General features: G+C 41.7%; 2 protein-coding genes across 2 annotated transcripts in view; one reads left to right on the top strand and one right to left on the bottom strand.

Annotated features, from left to right (window-relative positions):
* Positions 1–7933: 7933 nt before the first annotated feature.
* Positions 7934–13061, top strand: LOC118777062 (dual specificity protein phosphatase 4-like). Its single transcript, XM_036527784.1, has 4 exons — positions 7934–8309; positions 9500–9636; positions 10574–10793; positions 12676–13061. The coding sequence occupies exons 1-4, from the start codon at positions 7934–7936 to the stop codon at positions 13059–13061; spliced, it is 1119 nt and encodes a 372-aa protein (XP_036383677.1).
* Positions 13062–22405: 9344 nt separating this feature from the next.
* The window catches only part of tnksb (tankyrase, TRF1-interacting ankyrin-related ADP-ribose polymerase b), a 109926-nt gene continuing 107864 nt past the window's right edge, over positions 22406–24467 (bottom strand). Inside the window, 1 exon segment of the mRNA XM_036527538.1 lies at positions 22406–24290. Within this exon segment, the coding sequence (XP_036383431.1) occupies positions 24204–24290 (87 nt within the window). The 3' untranslated portion in view covers positions 22406–24203.

Genomic DNA, 24467 nt, shown 5'->3' on the forward strand with positions numbered 1-24467 from the left:
CATTTAAAAACAAATTAAACTGTAGTTCAGAAGCAATCAATGACAGCTAAAAAAAACTTTTAAAAATCTGGATCAGCTGAGGAAGCATGGTAAGGCCCGGTAGGAGTGTTCCACCTAGAGTCTAAATCCGTGGCCCACAGGCTCTACAGAGCTCTTATGTGAGCCAGCTAAACAAAAAAAAAAAACATTTTGTGGAAATCAGATGTGTTTGTAAAGTGCATCTGTTGTGCTGTTTCTCAGTAACAGAGTTTCTGAGAATGTGTGGAGGACTGTGCCAGCCTGAGGTGTGGGCTGGCCCACAGGCAGGATTCATTAGAATGAACTATTCTCACACCTTTCCTTGGAAATGGAATGTCAGGGAAACAGGACAAGGTAGAGTGGGATGATTGTTATCTGACTCAACAAGGTCAACGTGAGCAAGCTGGACTCTGCTTCCTGGTGTGTGGTTCATTACACCACCCCACTTCCTATAGTGAAGAGGAAATTCTGTTACTGAGATTTGTGGGCGACACAAATACAACACAGTAAGAAAAAAATACTAGTAGCTGCAGAGCTGTCTTTTTGATTTCCATTACTTTACAAGGGGTAGGATACTACAATTGGAGAGTGAATGGCCCCAGTACTCTTGTTGTGTCTGTCAATCAACAGACTGAGGGACAGATTCAGGGTCCCAGCAATCAGACACATGCAACACTCACTTCAGCAGAGATATTAAGTCTTGAACTGTGTCAACTCATTTAACTACTCCGGGTGTTTTGAGAGAAAGGAGCTTGGCTTCACCTTCAATTTCCCTTCATGGACTTTTCCCATCAGTCTTCCATTCAGAAATGAGTCATTTAGATCAAAGGAAACACACATAACATGGGGACAGGTCTAGGGTTGATGGAAACTGCATTGGACTTGTAACTGGTGGTAATGCAGAAGAGTGGTGAGCAGAACAGAAGGCTACAGGCAGGAATCCTAGACTGAGTACAGCTGTGGTACCTTTGAGCAATAACCTGGTCTTCCCCTGAGTCGCTTCATTAATTACGTATTTTTATAAATAGATATGTAAGTATGTGTGCTCTGTTAGTCACCCAGGATGAGGGAGTCTGCTATGAAAATGATTTGTAACATACATGCTTCCAAGAAAATTACAATGTTTGTGCCAGGTTTTCAAACAGAACTCCAGTACATGTTTTGGCAGATTCCATTTCCTGTCCTCATATGGGGTTGTCCCATGCTGCCTGTCAGTCAACCCTGAGCTCTAAAGAAATCTACAGTGTTAAAGAACATGCTGGGAGTATTGACACTGACAAATATTACTAATAGTGACTTCATCTGTTACCGCCTGGCTTGAGGGGAAGTTGAAGGTTGGGGATTAGAGCCCGTTTCCAGGTGATGGCGAATAAAAGTACTCCAATAGTGTGTGGATGGACACACACAGTAAACATATTAATGCCAGTCCTTTACTTACCAAATGACAAATGGTCTTCATGTATATTCATATTGTCATGTATACATGGCAATATGGTTTTTTGGGTCCTTTTGTCATAAATCTTTCCCGATACTTTGTCTAAAATGAGATCACCAATACGTTTCAGATCATAGATCCCCAATGCAATGTAAGTGTTATTCCAACAAGTTAACTCTTCAAAACATTATCATTAATTACATTTTTGCTCATTTGTTATCACCCCAGTACTGTCACAGTCAATGAATTTTAATGCTGCATTCATGTACCTTCTGCAGGTGTTTATAGGCAGGCTGCTACCTCACTTCCTTTGAGATCCAGTAAGAACTCAGCTTGCCATGCTTGTCATGTTGGCTTCCTACGGGTGTGGCCTGTTCATCTCCATTTCCCTAACTGGCCATCTGTAGCACGTGACCCCGGGAACGCTCTTCCCATTGGTTGCTGTTGCCTACCTTACACACTCACCTTACATGGAGAACCCTGTGCAATGAAGCTGTCGATGAAGCCTGGTGCATTTCAGCATCATAAACTGATCATAAGACAGCATCGTATATTTAGTCTGAGAAAATCCATTGCTTAGAAGAAGTGTTTGAGAAAATAAAAAAATAAATAAAATTCTATCTTCTGCCCCTGGGTTTGTGTCAGAATGCCAGACGCTGTCTCTGCACCATGAGAGATTACAAAACTCAAGCAGCCCACGCAAATGACATGTCAGAACTGTCCCCTTTCAATCAGTGAAGGACAGGCAAAAAGGGATTGCTGAGAACAAGAAAGAGAGAGAGAAAGAGAAAGAGAGAGAGAGACAGAAGAGGGGGTTGGGATCAACACAACATAATATTATCCCCGTTGAAAATTATTTTTTAGATAGGAGTATGTATGAGATGCAGATTACTTTGTTGTGACAAACGAGTGAATCATGGGAGCTTTCTTTCATTCATAAACTTGTAGATTTCTATGCAGGTTGATGTGGAGCACAGTAACACAAAACAAAAAACTGCACTCTCTCTCTGTTTCTCTAACAAACACACACACACACACACACAAACAGTCTCTGTAACAAGAGATCTTGTGATTGTGTGATAGTTTGCCTAACATCCACTTCCTTTCATAATGGATATGGATTTGGCTTTCAAATGTCCCTTGTGACCTCCAGTCGGTGGAGGAAAGGGAGGGAGTGTGGCTGAAGGGATGCAGGTCAGGATGTCTCCCTACATCAGCAGCAGCGGCTCTCAGACAGCTGCCAGTCACATCGTACCTAGAGAGGGCTGAGATGATGCACTGATCTATATATCAGTAAGCTGACAGCTTTGTTCCCGTTTAATCCTTTCCACCGGAAGCTGGAGCTGGAGTTGTAAACAGACAACGTGTGGCATGAGAGACAAATGGCTAACGGCTGATTTGACTGTCAAACTGTCATTACCTCACATCAGGAATGGGGGGAACCGAATGTGATCTCCTTCAAATCAGGCCACAATGACACAGTCACTTTATTTGACCAAATAATTTTATCTACAAACAGATCTGTGTACTGTGAGCTGTGCAGACCACAGCTGTCATATTAGTGAAGCATAAAACAGTGCAATGTGATAGGAGAAGAATGAAATATAAGCAGCGCTTTTTAAAAAAATGGCATTTTAATCATCTGTCTGGAAAATATGTGCAGACAGTAACCCAAATAGGCTTTAATCACTGGTATTTGTCTGAACAGTCTTTACAGCTTGCAAGTTTAGTGTTAGTGTTAGTGCTGTTTTGTGTATGTGTGTCAGGGCTCGGGCAAGGACTCAGCCGCAGACCACCGTGCGTAGATGTCTGGGCAGAAGTAATCCGATGCGCAGATCGGAAACAGTATATAGGCAGGGTCGAAAACCAGAGAGGCAGTCTGTGGGAAAATCCAGGAAAGGGTAAACCGGAACAGGCAGGGTCGAACAACAGGCAGGCAGAGAGATCGGGCGAACAGAACAGATCGGCAGGCAAAACTCAGGTCGAAAAACAGGCAGGTCGAAAACGGAATAAGGCAACGAACAGGAAAAAATTGCGGGGACAAAGACAGTCAAAAAGTGAACTGCTACAAACTAGCAACAGGACAGGGAAACGCAGGGCAGATATAGGGCATGGCTGACAAGGGGATGGGAAGCAGGTGTGCAGGCAGGCAGGTGAAGGCGATGAGCAATCAGATGTGCGGAGAACCGGGCAGGGAGCAGGGCAGGGCTAACACAAGGAAAACAAAAGCACATGGATGGGAAAAAAACAAAAACACAACAGCTAGGGGGCGGGAGCACTGACAATGTGTCTGTCTATATATACACACACACACACACTTGAATATATAATATTGAATATATACATATATACACACACATATATCTATATATATATATATATATATATATATATATATATATATAATCACACACACACACACAATATGGACAACTATAACAGCTTCCGCTCTTCTTGGAAGGCTTTCCACAAGATTTGAGTGTTTCTGTGGGAATTTGTGCCCATTCATTCTGTAGAGCATTTGAGGCCAGGCTCTTAAGTTGGACGAGAAGGCCTGGCTCGCAATCTCCGTTCCAGTTCATCCCAAAGGTGCTTGATGGGGTTGAGGTCAGGGCTCTGTGCGGGCCAGTCAAGTTCTTCCACACCGAGCTCATCAAACCTTGTCTTTATAGTCCTTGCTTTGTGCACTGGGGCACAGTCATGTTGGAATAGAAAAGGGCCTTCCCCAAACTGTTGCCACAAAGTTGGAAGCATAGCATTGTCCAAAATGTCTTGGTAAAGACAGCTTAAGGCTTTAACATGCTGTCAACATGTCAACAGATCAACAGATACATAACCTTATTGATCTGCTTTCAAAAAAAAAAAAATGTTTGTTTCAGCTGGATGCTTTCACTGTCTGTAGGAAAGAGCTGGTCAGTGGTTGCCATAGCAACTGACAGTGTGGGATGACTGGGAATAATGACTGGGGAAAGAACTTCCAACAGCCACCAATGGAAGAGATTATACAAGAGCCACTGATACCTGCTTTTAATCTCCACTCTGAAAGCAAGAAAGAGCAGCTTATAAGGTAGTAGACACCACCAAATCTCACAGGCTGTAGGAAGCCTTTTAGCTGAACGGTGCCCTGTGTTGGTCCTTTCAATGATCAGTCCAGCCCAGTAGATAATTCTCCAGTTAATGGCCAAGAAATGGCCAGGTGCTACTGCCCACTATGGGAAAATGGCACCTTAAAATGTGCAGGCTATAAATTATGCAAAAAAGATACTTTTCATTGACAGTCTTCCACATACAGAAGCTGGATCTCTCGTTGCTTGGTAACAAAATGATGCAAGATAGCTTAAAAAAAACAAAAGTATAAAAATAAAAATGACACTACATTATATGCAAAACTTAGAAAAGACCACCATAGTTCCAATGTCTTAATCCACATCAGTCACAGAAAAGAGTATATTACATACAATGACGCTGATTACGAAAGATGATGTCAGAGATGTATTCTTTTGTTAAAAGAAAATGATGGACGGATAGAGAATTACAAAAAGCATTTAAGGTTTTCAGAAGATCTCTATGCACAGAGCTCATCGGGTGCAACTGTCCGTTTATGTCATTCCCCGTAAATGTCATTGCAGTCTTCCTGTGAGTAGGGCTACCTGAGCTATGCGATAAAACGTCTGTGGAAACCATTACTAATAAAATATTCTCTCCACTCCCAAAAAGCTCCCTCTTTGAGAGCAGACGACTTTTACCCTGATTTTAGATCAGATAGGGTATGGCACCTTTGTGATTTAAAGGGGGCATGTATTTTTAGGTGTTTTAATGCTATGGGAAAGTAACCGCAGAGCAATCACTTTTTTTTTTTACAAATGAAATGATAATGGTTAAAGGAAAAGTAGTCACTCGAGTCAATTAGGATGGTGGACCTCTATTCCCCTAAAGCAAGTTATGAGAGTAGTAACTGCAAATGAATGTATCTTGTATCTTGTACATGTATTTTCATTTCTGAACCATATTAATAATAGCAAAACACAAAGCACAAAATTCAATTCAATTTTATTTGTATAGCACTTTTTACAACACAAGTTGTCACAAAGCAGCTTTACATTGTTCCCGGGCCTGAGAAAAAGCCCTATTTGCCAGCACACATCCATGAGCTGTGAGAAATGGGCCAAATGGGCCAAATTACTGTGCTTAATGTGAGCTTGTAAGATGCTGTAGATTGATTTAACATCACTGGTAAGGGTGACAAACCAAATAAACATGTCTGTCTGCAAATGCACACACACACACACACACACACACACCCACACACACACACACACACACACACTCACATACACACACACAAACTCACACATACAGTGTAGTTCTTAAATCAACAGCTATGATACACAAAACTCAGCAACTCAAGAGTCCAGTCTTCTACTGATTGCAATATGTATCTCTGAAGCAGACAATACACTGATACTGTTACCTAATCACAGTAATCATGATGACAATGGAGGTGTTGCCTTTCAAATTAAAGGTGCAAGGCCACATCCTTAATTCAAATCATCTGAGACCATTATACTAAGATTATACTGAGACTAAGGAGACAGAAATGAGACATCAAGTGTAGATATTGCTCATATTTCCCTACAGATAACTAATTATTCTCAAGAAAGGGAAGTGAGGTTTACGATTAGTGGGCAACACAGTGGAATCTCCCACCAAGGATGTGAGCATTTGACTTATTATTCCAAAGAGACAGGGACAATGAAAATTTGCATTGTTGTTGCTCGAGATACCCACAGCAGAGGAGCTCCCTCTTGTCTGTGCCCAGGGGTGACCCATATGTTGGGATAAAGGCGGGGCCAATGTCAGCATCTCCACATGCCGAGAGCCTGCGGCTTCCTCACTCTGCTCTTGCATCATTTATTGAACGTCTTTCAACATGTGGCTGTGAATCACTGAAGGCCTTGAAGCCCATCCTCCTTACATGCATGCCCAGACATCAGTGATAACAGAACGTCTTAAATTCCACAGCAGGCCATGAGTATGATGACAGGATTCTGCACTGGACTCCGGGTACAGACCACTTCAAGGGTGTAAAAGAAATGAGTATCAACCTTTTATATCAGCAGCCAATCCAAATACTGTACATTTCTATGGATGTTAGTAAAATGTAGCCACTGAATGTTGTCATATATATATCATGTGACGGGAACAAAAAAACATACACAAAGGACACAGGTCTTTATACAATATTGAGCACACAATTATAAACCATCCCAATCAGTCAATATAATAAAAAACTCAATATTATCAATTCCCTTGATGCTATTGTATACTCTTTATTTTAGGTGTATCTGTGATGTCTTCCTTTGATGCAACCTGTATTCATAAACTGCTAGATTGGATGAAATACATTATTTAAAACACCTGCATCTGCAGAATACATTTAATATTTAGGAATAAATGAATATATCGTGTGAAAGCATACAAAGCTGATGGTCCTGTCCCTCTCAACTCACACCTGGCAAGGCAGCTAGCCAATGACCTCGTTACAAACTAAACAGATAGTTATAGAGAGAGAAAGAGCAAGAGCGCGTGAGCGGAATATTTAGCTAGACTGTTTTCGAATTTCGACCAACTAAAGACCACCTACAGTTCAACGGGAAGACTATGAACTTGACCACAACGTCAGTCTGGAATTTGAGTAACAGTCAGTTAGCCATATAATACAGACACTGTTGTTGTTAGCAGTGTTTGTTATTTTAATGATGATATTATGTGTCATCAGCAGTATTCGTGTCCCTGTTTGTTTTAAGATAAATGTGACGATTTAGGAAGGTCATCTGTTATTTTAAAGATATCTGGTTTCCACAGTGCATCCACAACCTACATTTTTCTTGACAAAATGACCTGCACAATCGCACCCTCGTCGGGGTGTGCGGTGAATTTTTATTTGATGGCCATTTGGTCTGATGACCACAACACAATAAGTGGGCCTATCAACCCATAACCCACCCAAAATGATGCATATATACAAACTGTAAAAAGAAAGACATTTACGCTTACCTTCGTGGAGATTATTTAAGTTCAAACATAACGGGACACATAGAAGCACAGCATTTACAGCATTTAGCTAATTACAAAAATATAGCGTCAGATGTGAGGAGAAATATTGATATCGGCTTATTTTCTGACACCAGAGCCTTAATTTGACATGGACTTTTATGAATGAAAATAGAGTCAATGAATGGTACTATCAGATGATGTCACTATGTTTGTGACGCTGCTTTCCTTTTATGGAACTGGAGGCTGAAGCCCATTCATAAAAAAAGCAGAGATTATTGCTTGCGATAGTAGTCCTCTCAGGAGAATAATGAAGCAGAAAAACAGCGGGGAAACGGCTATGCGAGCGATTGGGTGTTTCACATATGGATCTTTGAGGAATTAAACGCAAATATTTTCCTTTTGTGCTGGTAATATTTGTAAGAAATGGTTAAAATGACTGAACTTTGCGAAATGGAATGTACCGTCTTGAAAAGGTTGCTGAAGGAAGACACTGGGAAATGTCTGTTACTGGACTGCAGATCGTTTCTAGCGTTCAGCGCCGGACACATCCAAGGCTCGGTGAATATCCGATGCAACACAATCGTTCGAAGGAGAGCGAAGGGCTCTGTCAGTTTAGACCAAATTCTGTCGGGTGACGAAGAGGTGAAAGCCCGACTGAAATCCGGACTTTACTCTGCAGTTATTTTGTACGACGAGAGGACACCGCATGCGGATATGATGAGAGACGACAGCACAATTACTTTGGTTCTTAACGCACTGTACAGGGATTCATTTGGGAGTGAAATCTATCTACTGAAAGGTAACCACCCTAATGAATAACCAAATTCAGCTCCTTTTTTTAGAAGAAAGGTTTATAATCCTCCTTGATGAAAGATACTGGTAAATAACATCCCAGCTATGCACCGCGACCCAGCAAACGTAATCACTTCAAAAGAACATTCATAAAATCCATTGATGCAAGCGTTTATATCTCTTTTTTATTCCATTACTGAAAACTCATTTCCAGGTGAAACGTAGAGACAATACAACTTACCTACCATAGGAAATGTCGATATAATCTTAACGCCAAATATTTTTATAATATACAATTTTTATGTTCTCAATTAGTCTTTGCGCTTTGTAATGAAGTACGTCAATCACCAAACAGATGCGCACCATAACGATGATGTAATGTAGAAGCGAGTACTACTAGCCTGAATCAAATCATTTCTGTCGAGGCATTGCCTTCGTTTATGCTACGGCCTCAGTTTATTGAATAATCGGACACTGTGTATAATAATATTGTATATAATTCTCAGTAATACAGTACTAACATGATTTAGATATGGATTTATTCAGTGTCACCCGAAACTTGAACTTTAAATACCGATTCGCGCAAATGAAACAACAAACAACAGAAACCTAAAAATAAAATATACTGTAAAAAATACAACTGTAAAAATAAACGTATTATTATTCGCAGTGAAGTCATGAAATCAATCACATTTTTGCGCGCTAAAATGCGGGTAGACGGGTGTATCCGATGCAACACAATATCTTCAAATTGTGTTATTAAGTACATAAATCACCAAATGAAGTACAGCTAGAATATTTTGTATCTTTCATTACGTATTACATGTTGTTACGGAAGGGTTACGGGATGCCTTACTCTAATATGGATCCGTTACGCTGATATCACTATGCTTGATTTCACGATTATGGATCCAGTAGAAATGACAAAGGTAATCCGGAATAAAAGCAAAGCAACGCAAATACCCAATGGATTTTAGAGTAATGAATTTGATTTAGTCTTTTAGTAACCACAGAATTTATTACGCACATTGATAGTAGCTAAGAATGAATTCAGAAACATGGATAGAATTCTCAGGCCTCTCAGAAAAGAACTGGATTTAAACCTCAATGGCACATAAATTCATACTGAAAACATAGAGAATTCATAAAGCTTATTTGGGTGGCACGCATTGAAATGCTTTCTGTCTTTTGCCGCAGGAGGATACGACAGATTTGTCTCCGAGTACCCTGAATTTTGCCTGAAAACCAAATCGTTGTCAACTTCCACCTGCGACTCCAGTTTCGACATCTCCGATTCCAGCTGTTTATCTTGCGTTACGCCACACCATGACCAGGTAACCCGCCCCGTTGGAGTCGCCCGCATAATAGGTTCTTAAATTTAGACAAGCAGGAAAGTGACTTGAGTTGTTCTTTTTAACTGTTTAGGTTAGATGATTCTGAACCACATTTCACCATGGGCGTGGGTATTCACCTGGTGCATTCATAGTTTCCTGTTTTTACACCGATCCTCGCGTTAGCTGTTCGATCAATACAATGACAATACAATTAACCTCGAAAACAAAGGTGTTCTGTGGTCAAATGAGTGGATTTAAAACCTAATTCGTTTGTTTGTGAAACAATGATTGTCATTATGACAAAACTGTCCGAAAATAGTTTGCAAATGCTCCCTCTGAAATCTTAAGCAACACTAGTGCTGTTTTTTCACTTTTAATCTCTGGATGGTCGCATGTTTTAGCATGGTTGTCTAAAACCAATGCACGTTGTGGGGTCAGTTGTCCTGTGGGCGATATGTGACTCGTGTCAAACGTCATGGTGATAAGGGTCCCCATGGGTTTTTCGGCGTATCAGTATATATCTTTGAATTTGAATACCTTTGCCTATTTTCACCTTAGGATACTACAGATGTGAAATCATGCACTTGTGTAATTATAACTTTGGTGCATGTGACATGAGATATACACTTTTGTTTCTACAGCAAATGTGTCAGATCAGAAGGAGGTGTTTGATTAGATAAAAGGCATATTCTCCCATTTTGAAGTATGAATTTCATTAATTAAATTCTATTTTCTGGGCTAAATATCACTTTCACTATAACATAATCTGTTTCTCTATACTGTTCTAATTTCTATGGACACATGAAAACTGCATTTTAAGAGGCAGCAAAGAAATCAAATTCACCATCGTGCCTCCAAATCACAGCTGCAGTGATTAACCTGGGATTTGAGAGTACAATCCTCTGATTACATGTCCTGTTGGTGTGTTTCTGTTTAGGGGGGTCCAGTGGAGATCCTGCCATTTTTGTTCCTGGGCAGTGCCTATCACGCTTCCAACAAGGACATGCTGGATGCCATGGGGATATCAGCCCTACTGAACGTGTCCTCAAACTGTCCCAATCACTTTGAAGGAATATACCAGTACAAGTGTATCCCTGTAGAGGACAACCACAAAGAGGACATTAGCTCCTGGTTCACTGACGCCATTGAGTACATTGGTGGGTTCAGTGTGGCTTTGCCAGTGCATTTCCTTTATAGGTCACATAGGAAAATTCTCTCACAAATGTAAGCCAAAATAAATGTACCACAAATTTGATAAGCTCCCATGTGAAAGCCATCTGCTTGTGTGTTTTGTACAGTACATCTAACTAAACCTAGTCTGAGTGCTGGGAGTTGGGAATGAGACTCATTATGAGTGACCCATTATTATTAATTATGAGGTACGCCTGCATGACCCAGTTTTCTCACAGCAAGTCCAAAGGTGCTGATCATACCAATACTACAGATTCATTTGTGATCCTCATGACCAGATATTTCCAGAAAATTTGATATACAGTATGTTATATCGTAGCATCAGCTGAGTAGAGTGTTGTATTTTAACAGAATATACTGTCTGGGCATAGTGTAATCCAATCATTGCATCATACCATTTGTTGTTTCATATGATGTATGGAAAAAGAACAGGGCTTGTGAGTAATGAAAATGTGGAAAGTGGATGGTGCTCTTCATAACACATGCATCTTCTATAAGGACAAACTGTGCGCTACAAGTGGTGGCAATTGCAGGAGTGGCAGGGCAGTTGATTTGTTGAGACCCCACTGCAGCAGATGGCAGAGCTTGCTTAAAACATTGGGCTGCAGCGTTGTCAGTAAAGCAAAATGCCTCAGTGGGCATGGCTTCCAATGTGTACGTGTGCATGTGTGTGTGTGTGTGTGTTTGTGAGAGAACATGTATTTGCATCAGGGTGTGGCACTGGGTCTGACACTAATTAGTCAACCCAGTTTGCACATAGAGGAAGCTGCAAACTTAAAATACGATATGTGTACACATATCAAGTGGTAAATTGCCGAGTAAATGGGTTATGTGCAAAAGCTATAGACAACCCAGATCATAGTATCCCGTGACACACCATCACATAACCATTGGGATTGTAATGCGCCCTGCATTTAAATATGCGATAACGAGAGCTGATTCCTCCAGCCGGCTTCTCTCTCTCAGCTCATTTTTCACTTCCTGTTTAATTAGCAGCTTGCTATGCTGAGCAGGATGCTACTAACCCTGATGCTTGCATGTGCTAATGGGGCTCTGGGCGTGACAGTGGGGAATGGGGCCTCCTTGAGAAGGGGTCATATTTAACAGCCTGTGCAGAACAGCATTTTCCCTTCATCAGCAGCAATTTGGTGCCAGTGAGATCACTTCAGGGGAAATTTTACCGACCCGATGCAAAAGTGTTTATCCACGTTCAATGTAATTGTAGTCTGTTTTGTCCTTAATCATTAAGAAAATTTAAAGGTCCAAAGAATGTTGTGTATTGTTTTAAACACTGGAACATTTCAGGGCAGAAGCTAAGATGAAGAGCAGTGAGTTAAAGGTCCTAGTCCAACAACAGGATCTTTTAAATACTCCCTTTCACGCACAGTTTTATGTAGCCATTTTATTAAATTTCTGTTGGAAAAGAGACCTTTCCTAGGGCAATATTTCTACTTGTGGGTTATCCTGGGGATAGCATAATTAAATAGAGATGGGTAATTCCAGTCCTCTAGGGTCAAAGGGGTTTCCTGTTGTGCTCTTTCTCAGGATGCAATGACTTTATTACTGTAATGATATGAATATTAGCAGTCCAGTCCTATTTTTACACTTCTGAAGCCATTGCTGAATTAAAAGAAACAGTGGCAACCTTTTCAATGTCTAGCCCTGGAGGGGAACAGCAAATGAATTTAGCACTGGACACTTTTACTTATTTAGGAAGATGAGTAGATTGGGTATGTTCATTATGTACAAGAGATGTGTGCATGAAATGAAGTTAGACACAGCAGACATGAGTTTGAGTGAGGGCAAGACCGCATTCTGAGGCCCTGACACGCCTGTCTCCTTCTGCAGACTCGGTGAAGCATTCGGACGGGCGTGTGCTGGTGCACTGCCAGGCGGGCATCTCGCGTTCAGCCACCATCTGCCTGGCGTACCTGATGAAGAGGAAGCGGGTGCCCCTGGAGGAGGCCTTTGAGTTTGTCAGGCAGCGGCGCAGCGTCATCTCCCCCAACTTCAGCTTCATGGGCCAGCTGCTGCAGTTCGAGTCGCAGGTGCTGGCCACGTCCTGCTCGGTGGAGGCCGTCAGCCCCTCAGCTGCCTGCGGCGCCCCGCCTTCCTCTGCTGCCGCTGCCACTTCGCCCTTCATCTTCAGCTTCCCGGTGTCGGTGGTGACGCACGGGCAGCCCGGTGGCATGGCCTACCTGCAGGGCCCCATGGCCACCCTACCCAGCTGCTGATGTCCTCCCCTCCCCCCCTCCCCCCCTCCCCCCAGGGGGGTCCAGGAACTGAGAGGGCAGAGAGAACTACATTGCCAAAGAGCAGACCTTCCTGAGTCTGAGGGGCGCGTCCCGGACAGTGGCGGATTTCCGTGGAAGGAAGCAAATCGTTTGTTGTGCTTTGAAAGAGGCAGGCAGAAGGTTGAAAAACAAACAGATGAGGAATGCCTGTTTCTGTTACCATTCCACCAAAACAATGACCCTCTCTGAAATATAGTTCACATTAGCAACTGCTGTCTACATTACTATTTATGAACTGACCGAGGTACAAATGCAGAGGTGGAAAAACCTGAGGGGAGTTTTTGGCTTCGCTTCCAAATGACACTGACCATCCTCAGTGGTTTCTCTACATTAGTTAATGGTCACACAGTCAAAAGATTTAGAAAAGTAGCATGGATCCTTTTTGTACAGTTGGATTATAACATCCTCTTATAAGGACAGATCATCTCCTTATCTTCCCCCGGTTACTTTTTAAAATGCCAAAGACCTGTTCTGGCTGCTAGAGCTGGTGTAAAGGAGCCAGCTGTGATGCAAATTTGAGTATTAATTCCCCATGGTTCTGTCGATATATCATGCTTCCTGACCACAAGCAAAAAAGCATCCTTGGAACTGCATCCTACTCCCTTTTTTTCTGATTGGGGCCCGGCTAGTTTCTCACAGACCCTCCCAGTTTAGCTACTTCCACCTGAGGGCAGAAATGAAAGAACTGAATGAAATGGAAAGGTTGGTCAGAGAGGGTTTGGAATGGACATGAACTATTCTCTTGTCTGAAGGTGCCAAAAAGGATGTGCGATAGTGTCGGTGACGAACCTGTGACCATCGTGTTTGCATGGAGGGGTAGGGCCTTCTCTTGATCACATGTTTTGTCAGTGCCTTGTCACACCAAGAGGTACATCTACACTCTGCCAGACAAATAGAACAACAGACTGGCGGAAATATGAAAACAGCACAGCATTTCAAACACCCTTTTTTCAGGCTTTGAAGCCTGGTCTTAAGCTACCTTTTTGTACTCTGTGTTTTGGACTTCCCAGATCAGAGCAATAATGTTTTCTTTGACTTTATCCCTTCTTTTGCATTGCCTACAAATCACTAGAGATTTCACAAGTGATAGTTTTTTACTACTTTCAGCCTGTCAACTTATTTATTACAGCCAGGAGTCTTTGCAGAATTCTTGTGATTTTTGCTTTATGCCTTGCTAAGAATTTTCCAGTTAAAGAAAAACAAAAGTGACTAAAATGTCTATAGATCATGAATGTTCTCTTTTTGGACCTCGATCGCTTGTCTTTCAGCTGTCCAGGCACATCTCTGCTCATTCCCCAGTCTTTTGTATATAAGTGGAAGACAGCAGAAATGGGATGAATCCAAGCTGTCAGCTCAAAAAAATCTTGTCTTTTACAGTAGAGTACAAGAAGTACATTGAAAGCCGTACATGAGCACAATACCACAACAACAGCTCCAAGTCAATACTGTTGTTAGAAAGCAAAGGGCATGTGAAACCACATAGGAGTCCTGGAGTTTATGAATGGTCATGTGACCCAACTTCAGGAAGTCAATCCAAAGGAAGTGACTACAGAAATATTTGCCTGCACAAAAAGAATTCATGACTTGAAGCAACAACATCAGGGGTATTTCAGGTTGACGAACAAACTGAAATGGTTTTGAGCATAGCTCCAGCTCTGATTAGTGGGCTGTCATGAGTCCAAAGACACTTCCTTTTGGTTGGGCTCCTGGAATTAGTTGATTTGTTAATCTGAACTCTTTTTTAAAAAAGTCCTTGTTTGAAATGCCTCTATAGAGACAATGTCCCGATTCTGTGAAAAAAATTGTATATTCATAATTAGCACCACAGCCTGAAACAGTTTCTGGCAACACTAAATTATTCTTTGCCTTCGAACCAAGTGGTACAAAGATGGAGAATTTTTTTTCATCACTTGAAGAATGTTGCAACCTTTTATAGAGCACTTTTATGTGATGCAATACCATATAGTAAAGTGTAGTATAATTTTATATTGATTTGCACAGAATACATAATGCTATGAGTATAGTAGGAAGCTGAGTGCTTTTTATACCCATTTGTTAAGTGTTTTTGCCTTGAGAGTAATGAGCATAATATATGAAAAAGTGTGCAGTTGTATCATAAATGATTCTACAATGCAATACTTTAAACCCATGTGGAATGAGATGTTTTTGTCCCACAGCAATATCATTTTTAAAGATAGAATTTGTGATCCCTTCCTTCTTTTTGTCATATTGTTTATTTATTCCTTGGAAATGCCATTTAAATATAATACCTTTCATAAGCAATATACTGTGGAGTGTTTTTATTGTGAATGGAATTATTCACCTGAACATAATTCTGCATAGTTTTTGAGTTGATATGGAATAGCAAATTAGAGAAATGTGATTCAGAAAGCTTATTAGTCTGTGCTAATGATGCACACACATTCAGTCCACCTGAAAGCATATTCTGTTTCGATGTGAAGAAAGCATCAGAAAAAATCATGCTTATAAATCTATAAATACACAAGTTCATTCGCTACAGTACGCACATGTAAGGCATGCAGGTTGTTCTATTTCTGTTGGTATCAAATCAATTGTAAATTGCATCAGATGTTTACAGCATCTGCACAGAATGAATGCTAAGAAATGCAAATTTTCTTTTGAACAAATTAAATTAAAGAAACTCAATAATGTAGGTGTTTGGAGGATGTATATTTTGTTCAGCACAATGTAGGCAGTTCTTTGTGCAAGAGTTGTTAGCATGAATTGTTGGTTTATATTATGAATACAGCAAACCACGCAAGGAGTATCAGAAAAATGCTTTACATAAGAACATAAGAACATATGATGACGAGAACAGGCCATTCGGCCCAACTAAGCTCGCCATTTCTTAATTAAAGAGTATCCAAAACAGCATCAAGTCTAGACTTGAATACAGCAAGGGTCTCTGCCTCAACTACATGACCTGGCAACCTATTCCATGTATTGATAACTCTTTGTGTAAAAGAGAGTGCGGAACTTACTCTTAACTAGTTTCCATTTATGTCCTCTTGTTTTACAGACTGAACTCACCCTAAAGAATCTATTATAGTTAACCTTATTGATTCCTTTTATAAATTTAAATACCTCAATTAAATCACCCCTAAGTCTCCTCTCGCTTAATCTAAATAGGTTAAGTAACTTGAATCTTTCCTCATAGCATTTATATTTCATGCCAGGAACTAATTTAGTTGCCCTTCTTTGAACCTTTTCTAAAGCTTCGGTATCTTTTTTATAGTGCGGTGCCCAGAACTGCACACAGTATTCCAGGTGCGGTCTGACTAAGGCATTGTATAATTTCAATATAACCTCTTTAGATTTATACTCAATACTTTTGGCTATATATCCCAGCATCCTGTTGGCCTTTTTTACTGCTACAGCACACTGCCTAGATCCTGTTAAGCTTGGGGCAACCGTTACTCCCAAGTCCTTTTCAAATTGAGCACATTCTAGTTTTTTTCCACCCATGAAGGTTCTTATTTCCTACATGCAAGATTTTACATTTATCTAAATTGAAAGTCATCTGCCAGGTATCTGCCCACTTTTGGATGCTGTTTAGGTCTTCCTGTATTACCTTAGTTGATTCTATACTGTTGGCTAGACCCCCTAGTTTTGTGTCATCTGCAAATTTTACTATTTTACTTCTAACCTCTGCATCAAGATCATTTATGTATATAAGAAATAGCAAAGGCCCCAACACCGATCCCTGCGGGACTCCACTTCGTACAGGACCCTGCTCTGATACAATTCCTCCCACAGTTACAGTCTGCTTTCTATTAGACAGCCAACTTCGAACCCACTCGGTGATAGCTCCTGTAATTCCCGGAGATCTCATTTTCAATATGAGTCTCTCGTGCGGAACTTTGTCAAATGCCTTTTGAAAGTCCAAATAGATAATATCATAAGCCTAGTTTGAGTCCAGACATGCTGTAGCTTCCTCAAAGAAGTCCAGGAGGTTTGTTAAGCACGACCTCCCTCTGCCAAAACAGTGTTGGCTATCATTTAGAACACCATTTTGTTCCAGGAATAATTCCAAATTATCCCTAATGATGGATTCCAGTATTTTGCATGCGATACAAGTTAAGCTGACAGGCCTATAATTTCCTGGTTCAGTCCGGTCTCCTTTCTTGTAGATAGGTACTACACTGCCATGTTTCCAGTCATCTGGTATTTCTCCAGTTTTAACGGATTGCTTAAAAATAACTGTCAGAGGCTTGTAAACCACCTCTGCTAGTTCTCTGAGAACTCTTGGATATATTCCATCAGGGCCTGCTGCCTTATTTTTTTATTATTTTTTTTTTAAGTTTTTGAAGTTTATCTAGTACTTCTGCATCATTTAAATCAATTTCCTCTATAAGTCTCTGAGAACTGACTGCACCTGAAGGCATATGCAAAAACACTTCACTAGTGAAACTCTCCACAAAGTAACTGTTTAGTGTATCAGCAATAGCTTTGTTATCGTAAACCATAACCCCATCCTTATTTTTTATACCTCTTATTTCATCCTTAACTATCCTTTTTTGACCATAATATTGAAAAAAAACGTTGCTCTTTGCATCTAGTGCAATTTGTCTTTCATAACACCTTTTAACCTCCCTTATTTTTTTCTTAACTTGAACTTGCATATTACTGTATTCAATCTTATTACTATCTGAGCTCTCCAACTTTTCTAAATAATTTCCTTTTTTTGTTTCAAACTGTTCTGTAGTGACTTATTCATCCACTGTGGATGCTTCTTTTTCAGTTTTCCTTTTCTCACTTGCGGAATGAATTTACGCTGTACATCCAGAATAATCGTTTTAAATATGCACCACATTTCTTTGACAGTTTTACCACCTAGAAGAGATACCCAGTTTATATTCCTTGTATAATCACGCATCTTAATAAAGTCAGCTTGCCTAAAGTTGAATACTCTAGCATTGGAGAATGCAGACTTAACTTGCCAAAAAACTTCAAATGTAATTGAACTATGGTCACTTGTACTGAGTGGTTCCCCTACCTCAATACTGCCGATTCTATCAGGATTATTACACAGAACCAGATCTAGGATTGTGTTCTCTCTCGTGGGTTGAGTAACAGACTGTATCAAAAAACAGTCATTTACAACATCCAAAAACTCTTCCTCACATTTACCTTGACCTGACACAGCTTCCCAATTAATTGAAGGGTAATTGAAGTCCCCCATTACTATTGTCTCACCCTCCTGACATGCTAGTTTACTGTTATCAAAGAGAGTACTACTGACATTACTGTCTGAGGCTGGTGGCCTATAGCATACTCCAACATTCAGGCCTTTTTCATTTTCCCCCAATATCTTAATCCATATGTCTTCACTAACACCAAGGGGCTCCATTCCTCGTATTTCCTGAGTATTAAGATTATCCTTTACATAGAGAGCTACGCCTCCTCCTCTTCTATTGATTCTATCTTTTCTTAGCAGCTTGTATCCCTCTACGTTGTACTCATCCCCATCCCCTGCACCAAGCCACGTCTCTGTAATCCCAACAACATCAAAGTTACTATTACTCATAACGGTTTCCAGATCGAGAATTTTATTTTTTATGCTTCTAGCATTTAAACAGAGAAATTTCAGGGTACCACGTGTGCCTCTGCTGCCCTCCATCCCCGCCCCCAACTGCCCAGAACCACCTCTATTACAGTGCTGCTCTGACTGATTTACAAGCATTGTTTCCTCTCTACTAATAAGATATTTAGCCATGGTGTGTTCTATTCCGGCAGTCTGTCTATCCCTACCCATCTGACTGTATAAACTCCCTGCCCCCCCCCAGACCCTAGTTTAAATAACCCTCTGCTACCCTAAGCATACGCTGGCCCAGTGCAGCTGTACCCCTCCGGTTCAGGTGCAGCCCGTCCCGCTTGTACAGGTCACCCCTGTTCCAAAAGGAGTCCCAGTGCCCCATAAACCTGTACCCCTCTTTCCTACACCAGGTTTGTAACCACCTTTAACAAGCAATGTAAGATCAAATTATTAAAATTAACTGCAAAACGTTTATTTAAAATCATTATTAAAGCAGAGTAAATAAAATGAAAAAATGTTCTTGTACAATAATGATCAAAATCTGAAGCTGTACTAGACAATCGTTAAAGCAGTGCGAAGCCTTGGCTACTAATAGAGCCCTCTTGCGGACAAGCGAACATGTGCGTTTTAGTATTTCTCCCATACCTCTGTCAATCCACAGATTGAGTGAATTTCAGTGTACCACCTGTGAAACTCGCTTGACAGTACACGTAGTGTAGCTAAATTCCCCCAACCGTTTTTGGCTCCGGCACTCAGTTAAACTCGGGTAAACCAGAGGCCATGTTGGACAGCCAGCATTGATGGAAATGCACTTGCGACCTTAACAAACAGCGGATACGCCATTGAATCATTGGCTGGAATTGCATGTTTCGACTTAATAGATGGCCCTCTCTTAGCATTTCATGTTTAATCTTCGTTATGTTGTTATCATAATGCAAGGTAATTAAATGCGTCGAGTCGATATCCATTCAGTCGAGTGAACAAGATGGCAAGTTAGATACCTACCAAACTTTGCGACAGATCAAAGCTACAAGGGGTGCAAACCAGTCTTTTATATCACAGTATGGATTATTCATCTGAACATCATACGAGTATAATATCTAACCCACGAAAACTTTTCTCCACCTTCTCCACCCTCCTCACCCCCCCTCCTCCTCCCTCCCCCTCCCACCTCTCTGCCAATGATTTCAGGGTCTACTTCGAGGAAAAGGTGACCAGCATCCGGGACTCCTTCTCTCCCTCAACAACATTCTTGACCACCACGGGCAACTCCATCAACCAGCTGTCTTCCTTCATGCCGCTCAAAGACTTGGAAGTACTACAACTTATCACAGACCACCACGCCACAACCTGCCCTCTGGACCCCATCCCCTCTACCCTGCTCCAATCCATATCTGGTGAGATCGCCCCATTTCTTTCCTCATTTATCAACTCCTCACTAGCCTCTGGCACTGTCCCCACAGACTTCAAGAAAGCTCTGGTCACACCGCTACTCAAGAAACCATCTACCGACCCATCCGATGTTACAAACTACCGACCGGTATCTCTTCTCTCATTTCTATCTAAAACCTTGGAACGTGCAGTACTTAACCAACTCTCCCCTTTTCTTCTCAGGAACAACCTCCTAGACCCCCATCAGTCAGGATTCAGAGCTGGACACTCAACAGAAACTGCACTCCTGGCTGTGACAGAGGCTCTCCACACGGCTAGAGCCTCCGGCTCGACATCTGTCCTCATCCTCCTCGACCTCTCTGCTGCTTTCGATACAGTCAACCACCAGACACTATTATCAAAGCTGTCTGAGATGGGCATCTCTGGAACTGCCCTCTCCTGGTTCACGTCCTACCTGACTGGTAGATCTTCCCAGATCTACTGGAAAGGCTCCACCTCTGCACCCACCCCCCTCACTACAGGAGTCCCACAGGGTTCAGTACTGGGACCCCTACTCTTCTCAATTTATATTAACTCTCTTGGCTCAGTTATCAAATCGCATGGTTTCTCCTATCACTGCTATGCTGACGACATCCAACTCTTTTTCTCTTTCCCTCCCTCTACCCCCCAGGTCAACGAAAGAATCTCTGCATGCCTGGCTGACATCTCCAAATGGATGACATCCCACCACCTGAAGCTGAACCTCAGTAAAACGGATCTCCTCTTCATCCCAGCCGGCCCTTCCCCCCTGCATGACCTTTCCATCACCTTCGATGGCACCACAATACCATCCTCTCGGACAGCAAAGAGCTTGGGCATCACCCTCGACAGTAACCTGGACTTCAAGGAGTACATTGCTCGCACGTCACGGACCTGCCGATTCCTCCTCCACAACATCAGGAGGATTCGCCCGTTCCTAACCACATACGCGACGCAGCTCCTTATCCAGGCCACAGTTCTCCCTCGACTGGACTACTGCAACGCTCTCCTTGCAGGCCTCCCAGCATGCACCACCCACCCTCTCCAGCTCATCCAGAATGCAGCTGCCCGACTGATCTTCAACCTCCCCAAATTCTCCCATGTTACTCCCCTGCTAAAATCCCTCCACTGGCTTCCTGTCGCTGCCAGGATCAGATTCAAGACCCTGACCCTCGCCTTCTCTGCAGTCAACAGGACAGCCCCTGCCTACCTCCAAGAACTCATCCAGCCCTACACACCAGCCCGACCCCTACGCTCAGCAGCAGCTGGACGCCTTGCTCCCTGCATGGTCAAGGCAGGAGGTGCTCGTTCTGCCAGACATCGGCGTTTCGCCTACATCGCTCCCCAGTGGTGGAACGAACTCCCGGTCTCGCTACGGACAGCTCCTTCACCCCAGTCCTTCAGACGGGGCCTGAAGATGCACCTCTTCAGACTCTACCTGGACTGACCCAGCACACAATTGCTGCCCCCCCCCGCCCATCAGTGCTGTCGTAAATTGCTGTGCTTTTTAAATTGTGCTTTTAAATTTTGTCTCTTGTTGCCGCCTTTACCCTGACGCTCATTGTGCCGTTTGAAGTTGTTGAAGTTTGCCGTTCGAAAGTATATCGTACTAGTTGCCCTTTAGGCTGTAATTGTAAAAATCTGATAGTACTGCGTCCTCAAACAGACCTTGCTCTCAGCTGAGAACTGTCTCATTGTGGAACTGTACACATCCTGTCCCCGTACAGTCGCTGTACCTACTGTATGCACTTTTGTAAGTCGCTTTGGATAAAAGCGTCTGCTAAATAAATAAATGTAAATGTAAAATGTAAATAATATGATTTTATTAATGGTTTCTCCCGCGGAACACAGGTTGACTGCAGACCAACCTGTCTGCTTGTGTGTTGTTAGGGGAACATAGTTCATGGAAAAACTATCATTCGCTAAATCAACAAAACTAAAACTGGAATACGCGGTAGCCTACGCAGAATACCTCTATTTGCTGCAAAAACCATAAAAATGAAATCTATATTGTGTATCAAATAATGTAATCTATCGTAAGAAAAATGGAGCAAAAGCACATCTGATGATTCTGCTTATGAGCTGACAGTGCCGAACAGGCAGACAAGCTACAACAAAGGACCACACCTAACCTGTACCGATAGATTATGTTCTTTCCTGACTTTTCCCGACAAAATGGTGCCACCTGCTGGTAGCCTTGGAAAATACATGTAGATGTCACCCAGAATTATAGATAACAGGTAGCAAGTACATGGGGGGGTAGATGATAGTTAGATCCTTAAACAATTGTAATAAGGACAGCAGACAAAATGACGTGCCATATGTACTTTATTAAGACTGCTTTACAAGAGTGTTTTAGTGGTCTTCAGACTATTAAGTGTTAACAGGTCAGTGCAGGGCATGGTTTACATTAAAAAAGTAAATGTCAAGCAATTGATTAAGTGTTTTTCTCAGGCAGAGGGCTGGGTGGATTTCTGTAGATGGATTTTGTATATACAAATGCCCAGATAGAGGACTACCAGGCAGCTGTAAACAAAAGGAACTGCTGAACCTGCTGTCACCACTCAGCAGGAGCCCCTTTGACCATGCAACACCAGCCTGAGTTTTAGCTTTATCATGTTTATTACTGTAAACCTTGGTTCATAAAGTCCACACCCTTCACCAAATGTTGACCTTTGCTCCAAAGGGAGGCAAAAGCTTGTGCTCACAGTTCTGATTTCTGCTTTACACTGCTAAGTCAAAGGATAGCCAATGATGCAGCTGTAGTGTTTTAGTAAGTCACAGGTATAAGTCCTTAACCATTAGGGAGAATTAACTGTTCACTAAACAAAACAAAAAAAAGAAATTGGGAAAATGGGGTCACTGGATCGAGGGAGGCACATTGTCCTACGGCAAATGTTTATTCTGAAAGCAAAAAGAAACAAACAGGACTGCCCAGTTGGATGGCTGAGTAGCTCCTTCTCCTCAAAAACAAAACCAAAAATAATCCCCCTTCATTTACAATACAAGTAAAAGCCAGACTTTGTTAGACAACAACAAAAGCTTTACACTGTCCTTTACACAACCTGTACATTTATGAACATCTCTTTTTCAATAATGTCATTTCTCATTTGTCTCAAAATAACTTAATTGTTTACGGTTTTAAAAGTGCAAATCCTTTAAAATGTGGGAGTTATGATGAGACAATGGGAGCACACCTGCTGGGATTCACAGCTCTCCTTGTGCAAAGAGGATCAGGTGGCCAAATAATCTGTGAGCTTGTCCTTCTCACGCTTTTTTCCTACAGAACTCTGATAGTTCCCCTCATTGTGCACCACCAACTCAGGATCTTTCCTAATGCTTTCTTTATTATTTATTTATTTTTTTTAAAAAAAGGAAATTCAAAGTTGCTACACTAAACTCTGCCATTCTCAGAGAGGCCTCTGCAACTCATTAAAAAAGTGGAAAAAAAGTTAGTCAACTGTGTGATATGGTCCATTTGATGCACTTCTAAAAACAAATTAGAAAAAAATTCAATGATCATCATAATGATTGTAAAAGTATTGTACAAAACCAAGAGAGTGAGCGTGGTGTTGTGACTTTATGGGCTTCGGTTAAAAAAAAAGAAAAGGACACTAATTGAAATGGCTCCACTGAAGGTTGGTCTGTGTAACGGAGATGAAGGATCAGGGTACAGAGAGTGGTGGTTTTCTGTCAAAGCAGTGTGATGCAGAGGGGCAAGGTCTGCATCTGTATCTCCCGCCACAGTTTCTCCACAGGCTGTGGGTGCATGGCCCACCCTCCTTTCGGCCCCCGACTTCTACTTTGCCGCTAACTGTCGGCATGATAGGCAAAGGGATGAAGGGACACGGGTTCACCACCATGCACAAGAAGGCAACATTTTCACACAAAGGCAACCTTAATAACACTGACGGGAGGGGGAAAAGGAAACAAAAAAAAAAGAAACAGGAGGAAAAAAAAAGAAAATTTTGGCAGTTAACAACCAAAAAATGTTATTTCTGTAAGAAAAAAGGATCTTTTTGACAAAGAAAAATCAGGGAGGCTGACTGCCTTTTGGGCCCAGAATGTGTGAAGTGTTCAGTAACAGTGTCTGTATTGGGCTGGTCGGGACCGATCTAAGACTTCTGCTCTGCGCCCGCTGTGGTCTGGGATGTGCTCTCTGGCTTCACGATCTGGTAGGTGATGAGGTACTCTGGGTAGGCCTGGAATTCATAGCACAGGTATGACAATGGTGCAATACACAGTGACACATCCACTGTTTGCATTACATACACAACAATTATTTATACATGTACAAATTAGGGAGACATTCATCCAGGTCTTTTGCATCACGGTTTTTTACAGAAGAAATTTACAAGAGGTTTATCCACCTTTGTTTT

The sequence above is a fragment of the Megalops cyprinoides genome, chromosome 4 (assembly GCF_013368585.1).
Source record: "Megalops cyprinoides isolate fMegCyp1 chromosome 4, fMegCyp1.pri, whole genome shotgun sequence".
NCBI classification, from domain to species: domain Eukaryota; kingdom Metazoa; phylum Chordata; class Actinopteri; order Elopiformes; family Megalopidae; genus Megalops; species Megalops cyprinoides.